The following is a 17,666-nucleotide window of genomic DNA, read 5'->3' on the forward strand; positions in this document are numbered from 1 at the left end:
CCATGCCAGAACTATAATAACAGCAACACTGGTTCAGCATGCTATTAGATCTGTCAGTAGCAACCCTGCTTCCTCTCTGCCTGGACCTAATCTCACAAGATCATGATCAGTTACTCCAGCCAAACCTCTGCTCCCTTCCCCTAGCTGTATGGATGTTACATGGCTGAACCCAGAGGAGCAGGCCTGTTCGGAACAAGTTTGACAGGTTTTGCTGGGTAGTAGGAAGCTGTCCACTAGGGCTACCTGCCTTACCAGTTGGAAGTGTTACTTGATATGGTCATCCCAACGAGACCTCTCTCCAACTTCCCTTCAGTCTATCTTGGACTACTTGCTCCATCTAAAACAACAAGGTCTGACTTGTTTCTATCAAGGTGCATTTAGCAGCAATTTTGGTCTTCCACTGACCAGTGAACAGCAGGTCAGTGTTCTCTCACGAAATTATGGTCCCTTTTCTTACAGGGCTGGAGAGACTTTATCCTTAGGTCTGCAAGCTAAATTCTTCTCCCCTCCCCTCCCCTCTCCCTGGGGGACTTTAAACATGGTTCTGTCAAGGCTCACAGGTCCTCCATTTACATTGCTAATGTCATGCCCTCTACTGCTTCTCTCTTGGAAGGTCACCTTCCTCTTATCGATCACCTCATCCAGAAGGATCTCTAAAGTCAAGAGCCTTGCATCAGAGCCACCATACACGGTGTTCTTCAGGGACAACGTCCAACTGCACCCCCGCCAGGCCTTCCTGCCAAAGGTGGTTTCATAGTTCCATAGCAACCAGGCCATTTCCCTGACAATCTTCTTCCCGAAGCCTCACAAGAACTCAGAAGAGTGGCGACTTCACTCATTGGGTATTAGGCATGCCTATTATTGAGAGGACTAAACCCTTTTTGCAGTTCCACGCAACTCTTCGTAGCTGTAGCAGAAAGGATGAAAAGCCTTTTAGTGTCAGCCCAGAGGATCTCATCCCGGATGACCTCCTGTATTCGGGCATGCTATGAGCATGAGAATGTTCCACCTCCGGCCATCCTGACCACTCTCCACTAGAGCTCAGGTCTTTTCAGCACTGTTCACCGCAGAGGTTCCAAATCCACAACTTGGTTGTTGGTGCCTACTTTTGCATCCTACTATGCCATTACCCAATAGCTTGAGACGATGCCAGGTTCAGGAGAGTAGTGTTGGAGTCTGCATGTCCATGAGCTCCAAGCTCACCTCGTGTGGTACTGCTTGTGAGTCACCTAATGTGGAATGGACATGAGCAAGCACTTGATGAAGAAAAACGGTTACTAACCTTTCCGTAACTGTTGTTCTTCGAGATGTTGCTCATGTCCATTCCATGACCCACCCTCCTAACCCCTCTGACAGAGTTGGTCATCAAAAAGAGACTCAAAGGGCGCATGGCCAGCAGCACCCCATACTAGCTCATAAGCACACGGCACCAGAGGGCGCTAGAGCCATTCCGACGGATACCAACTAGGGAAAAATCTTTGGCAATGGTTCACCCGGCACACACATCTAATGTGAAATGGACACAAGGAACATATCTTAAAGAACAACAGTTACAGAAAGGTTAGTAACTTTTTAAAACTCTGTGTAGCTAGTTGGGGTGAACCCACCTTGGGTTTACTTCAACTAACTTCATTGAGGTAAAACCTACAGTGCTTGTCTTCATTGAGAGAGCTATCTTGAAGTAAAAATGTTTGTCGTCACTGCAAAAAGAGTCTGAAACTGCTAGGCAAACAAGTTATCAATACTATGAAATCATCCAATGTAGTAGTAGTTGTAGTAACCTGCCTCTGTACCAAGGGAAGATAACACACACACAATGAGCTATACAAAAGCAAAATTCTCTGATTAGAAAGCTAAGAGGACTCTTGAAAACCCAGAGGTGCACGTTTTGGTTTCATGACAATGACAAATGGATTCTTTTGTTTTATGTTATAGATTGGCTTTTAAAATATTCTTCATACATATCACGGAATTAAATTCGATGTGGGATAACAGGGCCCTGCCTTTTTCCATGCTTACTGTGCTGCCGTATCGAAATTCCTTGGGAGGCTTCTGTCGGGGTTGCCAGTGCTTGTAGAATTCTCCAACAGAGCGAGCAGCAGGGTCAATGTAATTCTTGTCAGTTTCAGTATCGCATGAGTGCGAGTAGGGGGATTGTTTGAAAGTAATGTGAGATTCCCCTCTCTCCCTAAGAGGCTGCATACACTGTTTCCACAGAGCTGCCAGCCAGAAAACTACATCACATTAACATCAATTTGAATATCTAATTACTGAGATTAATTGTTCTCAAATATTTAGTCTCTTACCTGGGTTGCATTTAATGGTGTATTTTATGTTCAGCCATATCCAGAAGATCCAGCAGTGTACAAACCACTCTCCCAGGAAGAGCTGCAAAGGATAAAAAATGAAAAGAAACAGAAGCAAAACGAGAGGAAGCAGAAAATATCAGAGAATCGCAAACATCTGGCCAGTGTACGGGTTGTACAGAAGAACCTTGTCTTTGTTGTAGGACTGTCACAGCGCCTAGCAGATCCAGAGGTAAACAGTTCACATGTGCCAGATCTCCCTGTTGCTTAAATATTACCATAATCAAAATATCTAAAGACCACATCTAAAGTGTGGTATCCTTGTGCTTCACTTGGATGACAAACTGTATGTTGGTTTTTACTGATGCCAGATAAGCAAATTCTCTAGAAATGGCTGCTCTGATGTGTAGGGTCCCTTCACTTTAAGGGCGTGGATGAAATTCCTCCCACCTTCAAACCTCATCAGCTGTTCATTGTTTTTGTTTGTGGTAGTACTAGGTGCGCTAACCTTTTTTGGACAAACACGATGTTTGGTTTCTTCAACATAAAATGCGCTGAAGGATTTGGATATATGAGCTTTACCTGTGCTAGACCCACAGCTACAGCACCACTTTCCATTGCAAGTGGCTTCCTCTTACTTTTAGAGTGGTGTCAGTGTCCCTCTTAGTCTCATTTGGTCCAGTCGCCTTCTGTAGCTGGAGTCAGTTGAATACATGCAACTGGAGGCAAGTAGCAGATATTTAACTATTTCAATGCGAAGGTATTAGCTGATAGGGCCAGGGAATCCCCCTGCTGTTCCACTGATAGATCAGACTGGTAGAAGTACTTCCCAGTACTTCCCATTCAGTTGCATTTTCTTATGGCAGCCTTATCTGGGAGGAAAAAAATCCAGAACATAGGGAGGGAGATCTAAGCATCTGGGTCAGGTGGGGGGACAAAAGAACTGAATTGCCTAAATTGCAGGGCCGTTATCTCTTATCACTCCACTCCTCATCAAAGATGAGTACAAAATTTTCTGGTTAGTGGAGTGTACCCACCACTTTCTGTAATATTTTTGCTTTAATTTTAAAAAGTTTCTAACCTTCGCAGTTGCAGAGAACCTTCCAAAAGTGACGAATGTAGTTCTGTCTTCCTGAAACTGCAGATGCTTTTTGAGTACAGATGTGAATTACCAAGGCCCAAATCCTGTCCCTAGTATGCAGTCAAACTGCTGAACTGTGCACTGCAGAATTTCTCTGTGGTTTGGGTTGGAGGAAAAGGACCCCCTTCCACTTCTCTCATGCTGTTCCTTAGACGCAGACCCATTCAATAGTTGCATATCCAGCCTCAGAATTGGATATGCAACTTGCTGCTTCATCTCCCTCTACGCTGCCTGGGAGAGGGCAATGGCCAGTGGATTGATATTGCGATTCTCTCTGCAAACTCCATCATTGCACAGGTAGCTACTACACAGCTGGGCGCCTTCTAGTGCATGAGCTCCCTCGATCATGTTCCTCTGCGGATTGGCGCTACACGGATTCTGCTATAAGACAACCCCTTGCTGCGGGGGAGGGGGAAGCTCTTTAAAAAACTGCTCCAAAAGTGATCCTCACAATTGCAGAACCATAGGGTTAGAAGAGGCTGCAAGGTTCATCTAGTTTAACCCCCTTACAAGATGCAGGATTTGTTGTGTCTAAACAATCCAAGACAAATGGTTATTCAGCCTCTTTGAAAACCTCCAGGGAAGGCGATGCCACAACTTCTGTAGGCAGTTTGTTCATTGTCCTACTCATCTTACAGTTAAGTTTTTCCTGAGATTTATTTTAAATCCGCTATGCTGTAGTTTGAAACCACTGCCTCTTGTCCTGCCCTCTCTGGCAACAGGGAACAATTTTTCTCCATCTTTTTTTATGGCAGACTTTTAAGTATTTGAGGACCGCTATCATGTCCCTTAATTTCCTCTTTTTTTCCAAACTAAACATACCCAGTTCCTTCAGCCTTTGCTCATACAGCTTGCATTCCATCCCTTTGATAATCTTTGTTGCTCGCCCCTGGAATCCCACTTGAGACCTCCTTCCCATCTGACATTATTCCATTAGTAGTTACTCTTTTTGTGGCTGTTTAATCAGTTATATATCCATTTAACAGTACTTCTACCAAGCCTGCATTTCTCCAGCTTAATTAGGACAATGTCACATGGGACCATGTCAAAAGCCTTGCTAAAAATCTAGGTATATTATGACCACCACATTCCCCCCCCATCCACCAAACCCGTAACTTTGTCAGAGAAGGAAATCAAGCTGGTTTGGCATGATTTATTCTTAGTAAATCCATGCTGGCTGCTAGTGATTATGCCTTCATCCTCCAGGTATTTGCAAATTGAATGTTTTATACATTGCTCTAGTAGCTTCCCAGGTATCGAGGTCAGGCTGATTGGTCTATAGTTCCCTGGCTCCTCCTTTTTTCCCCCCCTTTTAAAGATGGGCACTACATTAGCCCTTCTCCAGTCTTCTGGGTCTTCTTTCAGTGCCAGGCAAATAGGTTGAAACTTTAGTAAAAACAGAATTATCATACACGTAGATGAACATATATGTTGGAGAAGAATCAACATAGAGTTTGTGTAGGGAAATCGTGCTTCATCAGTCTATTAGAATTCTTTGAAGGCATAAACAAGCATGGGGACAAGGGTGAGCCAGTGGATATAGTGGTCTTAGACTTGCAAAAAGCCTTTGACAAGATCTCACACCAATGGCTCTTAAGTAAGTAAGCAGTCAGCGGATAAGAGGGAAGATCCTTCTATGGTTCAGTAACTGATTAAAAGATAGGAAACAAAGGTTTGGTCTACACTAAACCCCCAAATCGAACTAAGGTACGCAACTTCAGCTACGTGAATAACGTAGCTGAAGTTCGAAGTACCTTAGTTCGAACTTACCTCGGTCCACATGCGGCAGGCAGGCTCCCCCGTCGACTCCGCGGTACTCCTCTCGCCGAGCTGGAGTACCGCAGTCGACGGCGAGCACTTCCGGGTTCGACTTATCGTGTCCAGACAAGACGCGATAAGTCGAACCCAGAAGTTCGATTGCCAGCCGCCGAACTAGCGGCTGGGTATAGACGTACCCAAAGAGTAGGAATAGATAATTACGTTTCTGGAAAGAGGTAAATAGTGTGGTCCCCCAAGCACCTGTACTGGAACCTGTGCTGTTCAACATATTCATAAATGATCTGGAAGAGGGTGTGAACAATGAGGTGGCAGAATTTGCAGGCAATTCAAAAATGTGGGGGGAGGGATAGCTCAATGGTTTGAGCATTGGCCTGCTAAACCCAGGGTTGTGAGCTCAATCCTTGAGAGGGCCATTTAGGGAACTGGGGTAAAAAAATCTGTCTGGGGATTGGTCCTGCTTTGAGCAGGGGGTTGGACTAGATCTCCTGAGGTCCCTTCCAACCCTGATATTCTGTATTCTACTCAAGATGGCTAAGTCCAAAACTGATTGTGAAGAGTTAAAAAGGAATTTCACAAAATTTTGTCTCAATGCGTCAGTGTCGCCGTAGATGAGTTTTCAAGTTAATTTTTAAAATTAGGACTAATACAGTTGTTTCCTTACTCCAGAAATTACAAAATAGATCTTTAAAACCTGGGAAAATATTAGATCAACCTTGGTCACCCATGGGTTAGCTTTGTGCTCCAGTCAAGTTCTGGGGTAGCTATTACGTAATTGTGTGGTGTATGCACTCGGGGGCAACCCTCTGTAGTAGGCTTTGGCTGATTATTGCAGGATTTAGATGTCTTGGGTTTGAAAAGGAGCTAGAAGATGCAAGTGTAAGATATGCTGAGTGCTTGTCATCCTGCCTTTTGGGGGCAGTATTAATGTTACCAAAATTAAGAAAAAGGAATGTAAATCTTTTTTTAATTGAAGGTTCTCAGAACAAACTTATCTATATGATCTTGTCCTCTCTCATTTTCACTAGTTAAGGGTCTTAATTGCAAAACGAAGTAAAGGATTAATTTTTTTAATGAATAAGCAATATCATTTGAGTTGCTATTAATTTCCCAATATGTCTGTTTAATTTACTCATTCTTCCTGCAGGTTTTGAAGCGGCCAGAATATTTTGGGAAGTTTGGTAAAATACACAAAGTTGTCATCAACAACAGCACATCATATGCAGGCTCACAGGTAAGCCATGGTTAGGAGGCTCTTGGGCTTTTGTCGCTCTGGTATTGTGGTGGCACTGTTCATGACAGGAGTTATGGGTTCAAGAAGAATTTGGGCTACATTTTCCTGATTGAGTAGAGACTAATTATCATGGTAGGTTATGGGGCTGGGGATTGGAGAATTAATACTACAGCAACAGAGTACATAGAGTAATATTGATTGTATCCTTAAATGACTTTGCACATGCAATCCTTGGAAAGTGTCTGCAAAATAATGGAGGTGGTTATAGGAGGAAAGCAGAAGAGAGCAGGAATTGGGAGATACTTAGGTCTGGTCTATACTACCCGCCTGAATCGGCGGGTAGAAATCGACCTCTCGGGGATCGATTTATCGCGTCCCATTGGGACGCGACAATCGATCCCCAAATCGGCGCTCTAACTCCACCAGCGGAGGTGGTAGTAAGCGCCGCCGACAAAAAGCGGCAGAAGTCTATTTTGCCGCCGTCCTCACAACGGGGTAAGTCGGCTGCAATATGTCGAATTCAGCTACGCTATTCACGTAGCTGAATTTGCGTATCTTAAATCGACTCCCCGCTGTAGTGTAGATGTACCCAGAGAATCTTCAGGCAAGCCTTCTGGAATAATAGTGTGGTATCTATTTCATTTCCAGCTACCAAGTACTTTAATAAGCCATATTTTAATAAGCTTTAACATTTTAATAAACTTTTGAGAGCCTTAAGTTTCCTTTTTTCAGACCTTTACATTTACTGCATTTCAAGTAAATTAATTGTTTGATTTCAAACAAATCTAATTTTAAACCTTGTTAAATGTGTAGTTTTGAATTTAGCCAGATAGTAAAGGAATAATTACAAAAAAAAAATAACCAGAAAGAATTCCACATTGTTCAATTCTTTTTCTAGGGTCCGAGTGCAAGTGCATACGTAACCTACATCCGATCAGAAGATGCTCTCAGAGCCATACAGTGCGTCAATAATGTGGTGGTAGATGGCAGAACACTTAAGGTAGTATTGTTTTGCATTCTGTGATTGATTAGCACATGCAAGGACATTAACATCTAGTGCAGATTCTAAAAATCTGTTATTTCAGATATGTTGCTATATTTTACTCAATAAAAACATCCAGTTAGACACAGTATCTAGATAAACCAGCAGAGCTGGTCATAGAATCCAAGTGTCTTGAGTTTGAGCTCTTGTGCTTAGTGTTTTTGTGGGAGGGCTCAGAAATGAATAGGGGATTAACTCAGAAAATACCAGCTAGTAATTGAGATTTTTTTTTTCTTTGGCTTTACCTTTACAAATATGAAAGTAAAACTCTATCCAGCTTTGGTCTTGCTTGCTTTTATTTTGATGTGATGAAAATTGATTTTTGAAGTACATTCAGATTATCCAGACCCTGGATATCTGAGTCTCTCGTGTTACTGATATCCTATTTAGGCCTTATCAAAAAAACTTGTTTCGATGAACTCCAATTTTTATGAATGTATATTGTCTTCTGAGACGTCTGTTAAATTGAGGGGGATATTTTGTGCTTGAAATGTGGCTTCTAGCTTTCTGTGCTTAGCTCAGCTACTCAGTCTCACTTTTCTTTCTCCTTCAGGCATCTTTAGGTACAACAAAATATTGCAGTTATTTCCTAAAGAACATGCAATGTCCAAAACCTGACTGTATGTATCTACATGAGCTGGGGGACGAAGCAGCCAGTTTCACAAAAGAGGAGATGCAGGTAGATGCGCACAAAAAGGAGGATCCTAAACTGTAGCGTAAATGTCTGCTTTTTTCCTGTGTATGACTTCATAGAATATCAGGGTTGGAAGAGACCTCAGGAGGTCATCTAGTCCAACCCCCTGCTCAAAGCAGGACCAATCCCTAACTAAATCATCCCAGCCAGGGCTTTGTCAAGCCTGACCTTAAAAATCTCTAAGGGTGGAGATTCCACCACCTCCCTAGGTAACTCATTCCAGGGCTTCACCACCCTCCTAGTGAAAAAGATTTTCCTAATATCCAACCTAAACCTCCCCCACTGCAACTTGAGACCATTACTCCTTGTTCTGTCATCTGGTACCACTGAGAACAGTCTAGATCCATCTTCCTTGGAACCCCCTTTCAGGTAGTTGAAAGCAGCTATCAAATCCCCCCCCAGTCTTCTCTTCTGCAGACAAAACAGTCCCAGTTCCCTCAGCCTTTCCTCATAAGTCATGTGCTCCAGCCCCCTAATCATTTTTGTTGCCCTCTGCTGGACTTTACAATTTTTCCACATCCTCCTTGTAGTGTGGGGCCCAAAACTGGACACACTACTCCAGATGAGGCCTCACCAATGTCGAATAGAGGGGAATGATCACGTTTCTCGATCTGCTGGCAGTGTCCCTACTTATACGGCCCAAAATGCCGTTAGCCTTCTTGGCAACAAGGGCACACTGTTGACTCATATCCAGCTTCTCGTCCACTGTAACCCCTAGGTCCTTTTCTGCAGAACTGCTTCCTAGTCATTCGGTTCCTAGTCTGTAACAGTGCATGGGATTCTTCCGTCCTAAGTGCAGGACTCTGCACTTGTCCTTGTTGAATCTCATCAGATTTCTTTTGGCCCAATCCTCTAATTTGTCTAGGTCCCTTTGTATCCTATCCCTACCCTCCAGCGTATCTACTCCTCCTCCCAGTTTAGTGTCATCTGCAAACTTGCTGAGAATGCAGTCCACGCAACCCTCCAGATCATTAATGACTTATATTAAAGTATAGTGAAGCCAGCCTTTAAATATTATCATGGCAAATTTTTTTTTTTTTTTTTTTTTTACCCAAAAGATACTTAGCCAATTGGGTGCTGGTGTTTTCCAATAGGTACTATTTTTTTACAGGCTCAAAAGGAGTCAGTCCTCCAAGTACTGGATAGTTAAAGGTTTGTAAGACAATTGTGGGATAGTTTTTATGAAATCTTAAACAGTTAAATATATTTCCTACTGTATTTCATGAAATGGGTGCTAAGCATTTGGAAGAATATTAAGATGTTATGAGGGTAATTTATTAGAGCGTAATACATCTGTAGGTTAGGATGCATTAACCAAATGTTAAGTTCATGATTGTCAGGAATTTCTCAGAAAAGTGGCTTTTGTTTAGGGATTGAAAGGAAACCATACAGGTTTCTGTTCCTCCCATAATCCAGTAGCTTGGCTTGCATGACTGAAGGTGTGGGCTTTGAAGGATTGCCTTTTGAGTATAGATCAAAATAATGTGATGGTGTCATAAAAACGGAGTATATTTTTTTTAACTTTGCCTGATTTGGAGACTTTTCTCTAAAGTCTTGTGCTACTGAAGAGGTGTATATAAGGTCTCTAGCTCTGATTAGATTACCTATCATACTTAGTGGAAGTGGGATGCATAATCAGTACTGTTTGAGTGAGTCTTAGTAAGGTAAGTAAAGTAAGGACTGTTTTTCCCCTGGTACATTTTAGTTTCGTATGAAATGGTTTAAAATGAGAAACAATACTTCTGCTGTTTTAAAAATGTAAGGCTAAAGATTACTTTTTGATTGAGTTGTAATATAGTACAGTATTTCTGGGATGACTTGACATTGTCATGAATAGTTTAATTGTATTTATCTTTTTTTTTAACCTTGATGGGTATAACTGAGGGCTGTTTACATGGGTTGGCAATGTGCACCATGGGGGTGTGATTTGTAAAGTGCCCTAATGCTTTGCACATTAATTGATCTGTGTAGACCCTGCTGGTGCACACTAGGTTTCCTGGTGCATTTCAGCATAATACTGTTTGAAACAGTACTATGTTAAAGTTTACTGGGGAATATTTAGGGTCTACATGGACTGGTTAGTGCACAACAAGTTTGAGCGTTTTAGAAATCACACCCCATAATATGCATTATTAGACATTATGCTATTAGACATACCATTTCGTGACACTATGTACAAAAGAAGTGTTAAAGGTGTAATGAACACTTGATACTTGCGTAATGATATAGCTCCAATTTTAGAGGAGCTCTCTTTGCTTCTGTTTCTAAAGTGCCTATCTTAGTGTCGAGGGTCACTGGGCACAAGTGACTAGGAGTTTCAAATTCAATTTGTTTGTATTTTGCAACTTTAGATTTAATTTAAAATTCTTGTAAATATTGAAATATATTACATGCAAGTTGAATGTTACATTGTAACCATTCTAGCCCAAGACTCGTACCAAAAACTTCCTTCAAATTTGGACAGCTTTGGTTATTGGAAGAGAGAAAAGGCAAAATGTTTTAATATTTAGTCTAAGTGCCTTCTCTCAAAAAATAAATAAAATGGAGAAAAAGCTACTCTGCATTAGATTGAATAAACATTAGATAAACTGTTCTAATATGTTCTAGGAATGCCAAAAGGATAGACTTGGATTGAAAGAATCTCATCCCCTTCCTCACTCAGAAGTAGAGTCTGCGCAGTATGAATAATTCAGGCATAGAAATCTCTGCAGTTCCTGAAAGCAGCGTGCCTGTCTCCCTGTAATACTTTGCTGTACAGAAATCCACTTCTGTATTGAACAATCCCCAGTCACACTAACCAGAGTGCTTTTTCTTACCCTATTGACAGCTGTGTGATGCTTTTGAAATAGTCCTTGGAATGCAGAACTGTTTACAACAGCAAAGAAACTCTTTGAAGTGAAGAGACTATCTCTTTCTTCCCTCTGGACAGCTTAATATACATTAGGGGGATGTAAAATGCAGACTACACACTTCTCTTGGAAACTTAGTTTATTTGGACTGTACTACAGCAAACATTTTTGCTGGAACTGGAGAATAAGTCTTTGGAAGGCTTGAGTAAATTGATTTTCTGCTTTAAAAGGTACCAAAAGAGAAAATGAATTTCATATTAAAAAAACAGCAAGCAATTTGGCAAATTCAGCTGGTTGAGTGTATCTGGGAGCATGAGCCTCTAACTCCTTGGAATAATCTTTTGACTGCAAAATTGGGAGTCCAAATTTTCTATTAGAGAGCCAAGCAAAGCCTTATAGTTTTGTGCCCCAAGATCTTTCAGATCGGGGAGGGAATATGAATTTCAACTCAGGTTGCATTGAAAACTTTAACTCTTTCCCCAGGCGGGTAAACACCAAGAATATGAACAGAAGCTACTGCAAGAATTGTACAAACTAAACCCCAACTTCCTCCAGCTGTCTACGGGTACAGTTGACAAGAACAAAAACAAAGTGACAGCACTGCAGAGGTATGATGTGTAAGTACTGACGCCAGACTGACAATACTTTCCTTTTAAAGTTATTTCCATTAAAATTCCTGGTCCTCTCTCCCATTTCACCCCAATGCTTGCTGTTTAAGATGGAAGATGTGGAATGTTCCATCTCAAATTTTTGCTCACATACACATGCAGGATTATGCAGTACTTCATTCTAGTCATAACATATGCTGAATCTTATTTGATAAATGAAAGGATTCCCCCTTCTTGTACCACATGGATTTGTGCACATTAACTCCAAACAAGCAGTCATCATTTTGAAGCAGGTATCAGAAGGGTTTTATTTAATATTTTCACAATTTTTGCAGTAACATTAATGCAATTCAGTGAATATTGTTAAGCAGCAAATTCTTGGTAATTATAGCTAATGTGGCGTTTGCTTTGTGATAAGAGGTCAGTCTCTGCTGTCACGGTGGCTGAAGTGTCCAAATATTTGATTAATGGTTTATTTAATATTTAACATACTTCAGTGTTAAGATTTGAACACAGACTAAGGCCTGGTCTCCACTAGGAAATTAGGTCCGTATAACTGGGTAATTCAGGATTGTGAAAAATCCACATCTCTGAACTATGCAGTTAAATGGACCTAGTTTCTTGTGTAGACAGTGATAGGTCGATGGGTGAATTCTCCTATTGACCTAGTTGCCACCTCTTGGGGAGGTGGAGGACCTAAGTTTACTAGAGAACTCCTCCCATCAGCATAGGTAGCGTCAGCACTGAAGCCCTACAGCAGGACAGTTCAAGTGGTGCAGCTACGCTGCTGCAGTGTTTTAAGGGCATGGCTACACTTGCAGTTGTAGAGTGCTGGGAGTTAAACCAGCCTTCGGAGACCGCAGCAGGGAAAATGCTCTCAGCTGGAAGCGCACATTAGCAGCTCTTGCAATGCCCCAAAGAGCAGTGCATTGTGATAGCTATCCCAGCATGCAAGTGGCTGCAATGTGCTTTTCAAATATGGGGGGTGGGGTGGAGTGTGACAGGAAGTGTGTTGTGGGTCTGTGGCGGGAGAGAGAGTGGGATTTTGGGGGGCTGAGAGCGTGTCAGCATGCGGTCTTGTAAGTTCAGACAGCAGCAGACCTCCCCTCCCCCCATCACTCACAGCAAGTGCCATTCCTTTGTCCCGGAGTAGATAAGCAGCCAGCTGTCAGAAACAGAGCTTTGAAAGGGCATATCCACATTCCTACAGCGAGTTCAAAACAATGACAAGAGTGGCCACTTGATTTCAGGGGATTATGGGACGTTTCCAGAGGTCAATCAGAGCACACTAATGCAACACCTTGTTCACACTGGCACCACAGCGCTCCAGCGGGGGCACAGCAAATGTTATTCCACTCGCTGAGGTGGAGTACCAGCAGCGCTGTAGCCGCGGAGTCAGAGCGCTCTACGTGCCTTGCCAGTGTGGACGGGTAGTGAGTTAGTGTACCTGGGGCTCCTTTATTGTGCTCTAACTCGCAAGTGTAGCCAAGCCCTAAGTGTACACAAGCCCTAAATATCAGGGAAATTCAAAGTGAAACAGTTGAACTTTCGTCTTTGCTTTTACCTTTGGCTGAGAAACAGGCACATGGCGTGAAATATCCTTGGCGCTACATCCTAGCAAACTTAAATGGTGGTTTTGGTTAAATATTTGAATTGTAACTTACTTTCTTTTCGTCTGTCTTCTCATTACTGCGTGTTACTAGATATTTTTCAGCTGTGGTCTACTTTCCAAAAGCCACCTCTTAACAGTTTTTTTTCATTCAGTAATTTACAACCATACAAAAAATAAATCAAAAGTTAAAACAATTAGCTGGTGTGTTTGCTAAATATGTTAAATTTAAGATGACCAAATGGGAACTATTAACTATTTTCCATTCACGAAGGGACTTTCATACTGGGGGTAAACTTTTAAAATGTGCCTTACATTTTATATAGCACTTCTGGTTCAGGATCAGAGTTTTGTGGGCTTGTTCACCTGCTAATGAAACGAATTCTGGCAGCAGCACTGCACAACAGTTTATGCAAGAAAATGAAGAAAACGATATCAAAAAGAAACAGCCAGGGGAGTTTGGATAGTTACATTCTGTCTACCAGCATTGGAATCTGGCTAAGAGACTAGGATTATCTTTGCCTACTCTTACAGGAAGTCTCATAATCTTTAATGATTGCAAGTGATCGGGATCTCCAGTTTTCTCATCTGAAGCACTGACACCTATTGTCATGCCTTGAGCCTTTGGTTCAATACTAACTTGGAGGGAAGAATGCAACCAAGTTAAACCAACACACCAACTTTTGCAATATTCATGTGTTGATGGGTTTCACATCCAGGGACTGAACCAATTCTCCTTAACTTGAAACCTGATGGGATCCCAGCACAAAATGTTACAGAACAGGAAGTGAAGAATTGCTCCATCTGAAACTGCTGCAGGAATTCAGGTAGTTGGAAAGCAGCTATGAGCATTGGAATCTGGCCAGGCCCCAGAGCTATCATCCTGGCACTTGTGAAAAATGCCATGAGATACTTTGACTGCAAGTGGACTGAACTTCAGTTTGTCATTCATCTGAAATGCATAACTACAGTGGGAAACTGATTCGGTACTGATGTGGAGTGGTGGACAGCATTGTCGGGATTGCCAGTGTCCTTTCAGCAGCGAGGAAGTTGGAGGTCTCCATTCAAATATTAATCAGACATGACCATATGTAGTTTGAGAGCTGATTAAATTATAGACTAATCATATTTAAATTGCTAACCCTTCACAACTTTCAACTTACAAACAGCTTCTCATTTGTCTGATTCTTTGATATGCTACTGTCTTTCTCCTGTTAGATTCTACATCTGAATCAATAGTTTCACAATCATTCTCTTGACTGTCCGATGTTAGGATTTCACTGAGGGATCAAGCAGCTGAACTGTGAGAAATATATGTTCAAATGTAAGCCTGCAGTAATAGTAGAGAACATAATTACTGGGCCAAAACTCTTTGTATAAACATTCTTTCTTTTTCTAAGTTTGTTCCAGTGTGAAAGTCCCTCTTCGCGCTATTTTTTTCCCTCATTTGTGTGAAAGGTAAATGTTGTAATTTCCACCTGTGTGGGTGTGTGTTAAAAAAACCTATAGGCACAGCATTCCATAGTTATACAGTAGAGGTAATGACAGTTGTATTCACTTAAAATATAGGGTGCTGATAGTGGGTTGATTTTAAAATGGTTCTGGTCCTCTTTTTTTTATTTTTCTTCCTCCACTTTCCTCAAACTTGCTTTTAATGGGCCAAAATGATTAATGCTTTCTTGTAACACTAAAAATGTTTCACTAGCACGTAGGGTGAGGGATTATTGCTGGAGAACAGCTCTTTGGAAGCATTTAGCGTTCATGAGCACTTTAAAACATTTGTTTCCACAGGAAAGTCTATGCTATGATTTAAATATTTTGGGATCAGTTAACCCATTAGACCTTTTTTTTTTGGAGGGAGGGGAAGGAGGAAATGCCCATTGCAGTCTGAAGTCGCATCTAGACTAGAATTAATTTGAAATTTTGTCTGGGTTGAAAATTAGTCTCTTGCATCAGGATAGAATGGTGAAAAGGGCAAAGGAAAATTTTTAATCATAATATGAGATGTAATATAAATTGATTCTCAGTTTGGTGAGAGGGCGTTGATAGGGTGCTGTATTTAACCTCTTCTCTCAAAGGTGTTGAGGTCTAAGATGAATTTTAGGTCAAATCTTTCATTTGTGCATAACTTAAGTGTACGTAGGAGTTGACCCACAAAGAGAGAACAGTAGATGGAGACAAAATAGTAAATCTTGCAATATCTGAGATGTGGGGACAGCCAGGATTATAATGAAATATTGAGGCTGAATAGGAATTTGGAAAACAGTGCTATAGCTAAAGAGCCATAGGAATCTTCCTGGTCTCAATGAGGAACTTGTTAAATCCACCTGTATGTGTGGAATGAATGCTTGGGCATGATACTTATGAAGAGAAATCAGAAAGCAGGTGGAAAAGAAGACTCCGCTTTTAGTGTATGCCTTTTTACAATGAAGCACTTGCACACTATGCAATCACTTGCCTCCAACGGGATGCTGTTTTCTGAAGTGGATAGGAAAGAACAATAGGAAAAAGTGAAGGGGGCCAGAAATTAATAGGTTTTGTGTTGTGATATTAGCTGATGACAGTTATTATATAAATGTACTTGTACAAATAGACACATGGAAACTGGCTGAAGTGTTGTCTAGTGATGTAATTCCCTGCAGCAGTAAATAACTTCCACTTTGACTACTCGCTCTGAAGTCATTCTTCCAGATCAGATACATTTCATGGAGTGAACTCTACTTTTGTTTTGTAGAGGAAATCATAAAGGTTTTAGATTAAAAGAAGTGAACTGGGCAGTAACTTGGATAGACTGCTTTAAAGTGTGCTGGAGTGGCTAATTTCATGGTCTAGTGATGATGCTGTGGACCATCAGGCAGGCAACCAAATTCAATTTCTGCGCTCTCAGGCCAGCCTGGGAAAATCCTCAGGGATATGGTGGGGTGTGGAAGATCTTCAGGGGGAAAAAAATGTGATCACGGTTTATAAAACTACTAAATACTTCTGGGATACAGTTAAAGCTTCTTCACTGAGAGCAAGCCCATGGGTTTTTGTACTGGAAGCTATCTAAATGGATATTTTACAGTTGGACAAGTTTGGACTCCAATGTAGGCGGTCCATTTACCTAATCAGTGGGCAGAACTGTTTCCTTCAATCTTCTCTCTTGAGGAGCCTTTTTTACCCATCATCATTAAAATCTATTTGAAAGATATGCCCAGATAATTCCATTCCTATGGACTGTCTGGTACAAGGATTCATTTCCTCAGTGTTTAAATTTTTTTAGAACACTTTCTTCATAACTTGAACTCTTCTTTTTTTTACTCTTGCCTTTTTCCAGACCCAACAGTAATAACAAAGATGCCTGGCCATCATTACAGAGTTCAAGTAAATCAGCCAACGGTTTAACAATGGAACACAGGAAAACGCCTCCTATATTAGAAAATGGCACAGACCCAGAACACATGACTCCAGATGGTCCAGACTCAGATTTCGGGTAATTGTGCTGCCTTTTATACTTTAGCTAGCTTGCTTTCTCTCTCACTTAATGGTGTGGAGGGATGGTTCTCCGGCCTCTCTGGTTGGAGAGCTGGATTCAAAATTTGATCAGGTCACATATAGAAACTAGTTTGGGCTCAGCCTAGCCTCTACCCCATGTCAAAAACACTGCATGTGTGACAGTTTGGGAAAATCCTAGAGCTAAGATAATAAGTGATGGTGCAGGTAAGGATTGAGGTGAATTGGCAGCACTACGGTCATAGGAAGCTTATGTAGAAGCTTCCCACACTAAGCATGTCCTAGCCAGAGATAAGTCCCCAACATTTATGAACAACTTCAAAAGTTCTTCAAGAAAACTATAATTCTTGTAGTGCATTAGGAGTCTTTTAGTTGATGTCTTTTGAAAAGTTGGCTTATGATGGCCAAAAAGGTAAATGTTGTAATACTAAATATTTACTTCCATCTCTTCAACTTGATGTGTTCTAGGAACTTAGCCACAATATTCAGCGATTTCCTATGTTTTTGTACACTAGCATGAATGGCAGGGCACCACAGTTTGCTGAAATTCCTTTGTGCCAAGGAGTCTCATCCACTTGGTTGACCGTTTCTTGACATACTATTACACGGGGTCTCTGAATTTCTTTATAGTACTGTTGGTATCCACTTCCATCATAAACCTCGTTGGGCAGATTTTGCTACATCTTGCAATCGTATCACTACAGGCTGTGATTCTATTAGATCTCTTGGGCTAAACTGGGTTTGATTAATCCAAATTTTAGAAGGGAGAAGACAAAGGAAAACCCAGAATATCACAGATGTAGTGGTGTCGATTCAGCAGCTATTCTTCCTTTTGGGTCAGTATTGAACCCAACCTTAGCATGGTGATAAGAGAAATTTCACTGTTGAAGGTCATGCCTTTTGGTTGAGATATAA

At 41.4% G+C, this 17,666-nt stretch overlaps 1 protein-coding gene across 7 annotated transcripts in view; it reads left to right on the plus strand.

The window, feature by feature from the left end:
* The window catches only part of CNOT4 (CCR4-NOT transcription complex subunit 4), a 128,095-nt gene that overhangs the window by 63,076 nt on the left and 47,353 nt on the right, over positions 1 to 17,666 (plus strand). For 2 of the 7 annotated variants that reach the window (XM_034773834.1, XM_034773871.1), the window contains exons 3-8: positions 2,341 to 2,538; positions 6,371 to 6,457; positions 7,356 to 7,457; positions 8,053 to 8,178; positions 11,526 to 11,659; positions 16,576 to 16,731. In XM_034773834.1, the coding sequence (XP_034629725.1) occupies positions 2,341 to 2,538; positions 6,371 to 6,457; positions 7,356 to 7,457; positions 8,053 to 8,178; positions 11,526 to 11,659; positions 16,576 to 16,731 (803 nt within the window). The remainder of the gene's footprint in view (positions 1 to 2,340; positions 2,539 to 6,370; positions 6,458 to 7,355; positions 7,458 to 8,052; positions 8,179 to 11,525; positions 11,660 to 16,575; positions 16,732 to 17,666) is intronic. The other 5 variants (XM_034773862.1, XM_034773890.1, XM_034773853.1 and 2 more) reach the window with 3 other exon arrangements.

This window comes from Trachemys scripta, chromosome 1 (assembly GCF_013100865.1).
Source record: "Trachemys scripta elegans isolate TJP31775 chromosome 1, CAS_Tse_1.0, whole genome shotgun sequence".
NCBI lineage: Eukaryota > Metazoa > Chordata > Testudines > Emydidae > Trachemys > Trachemys scripta.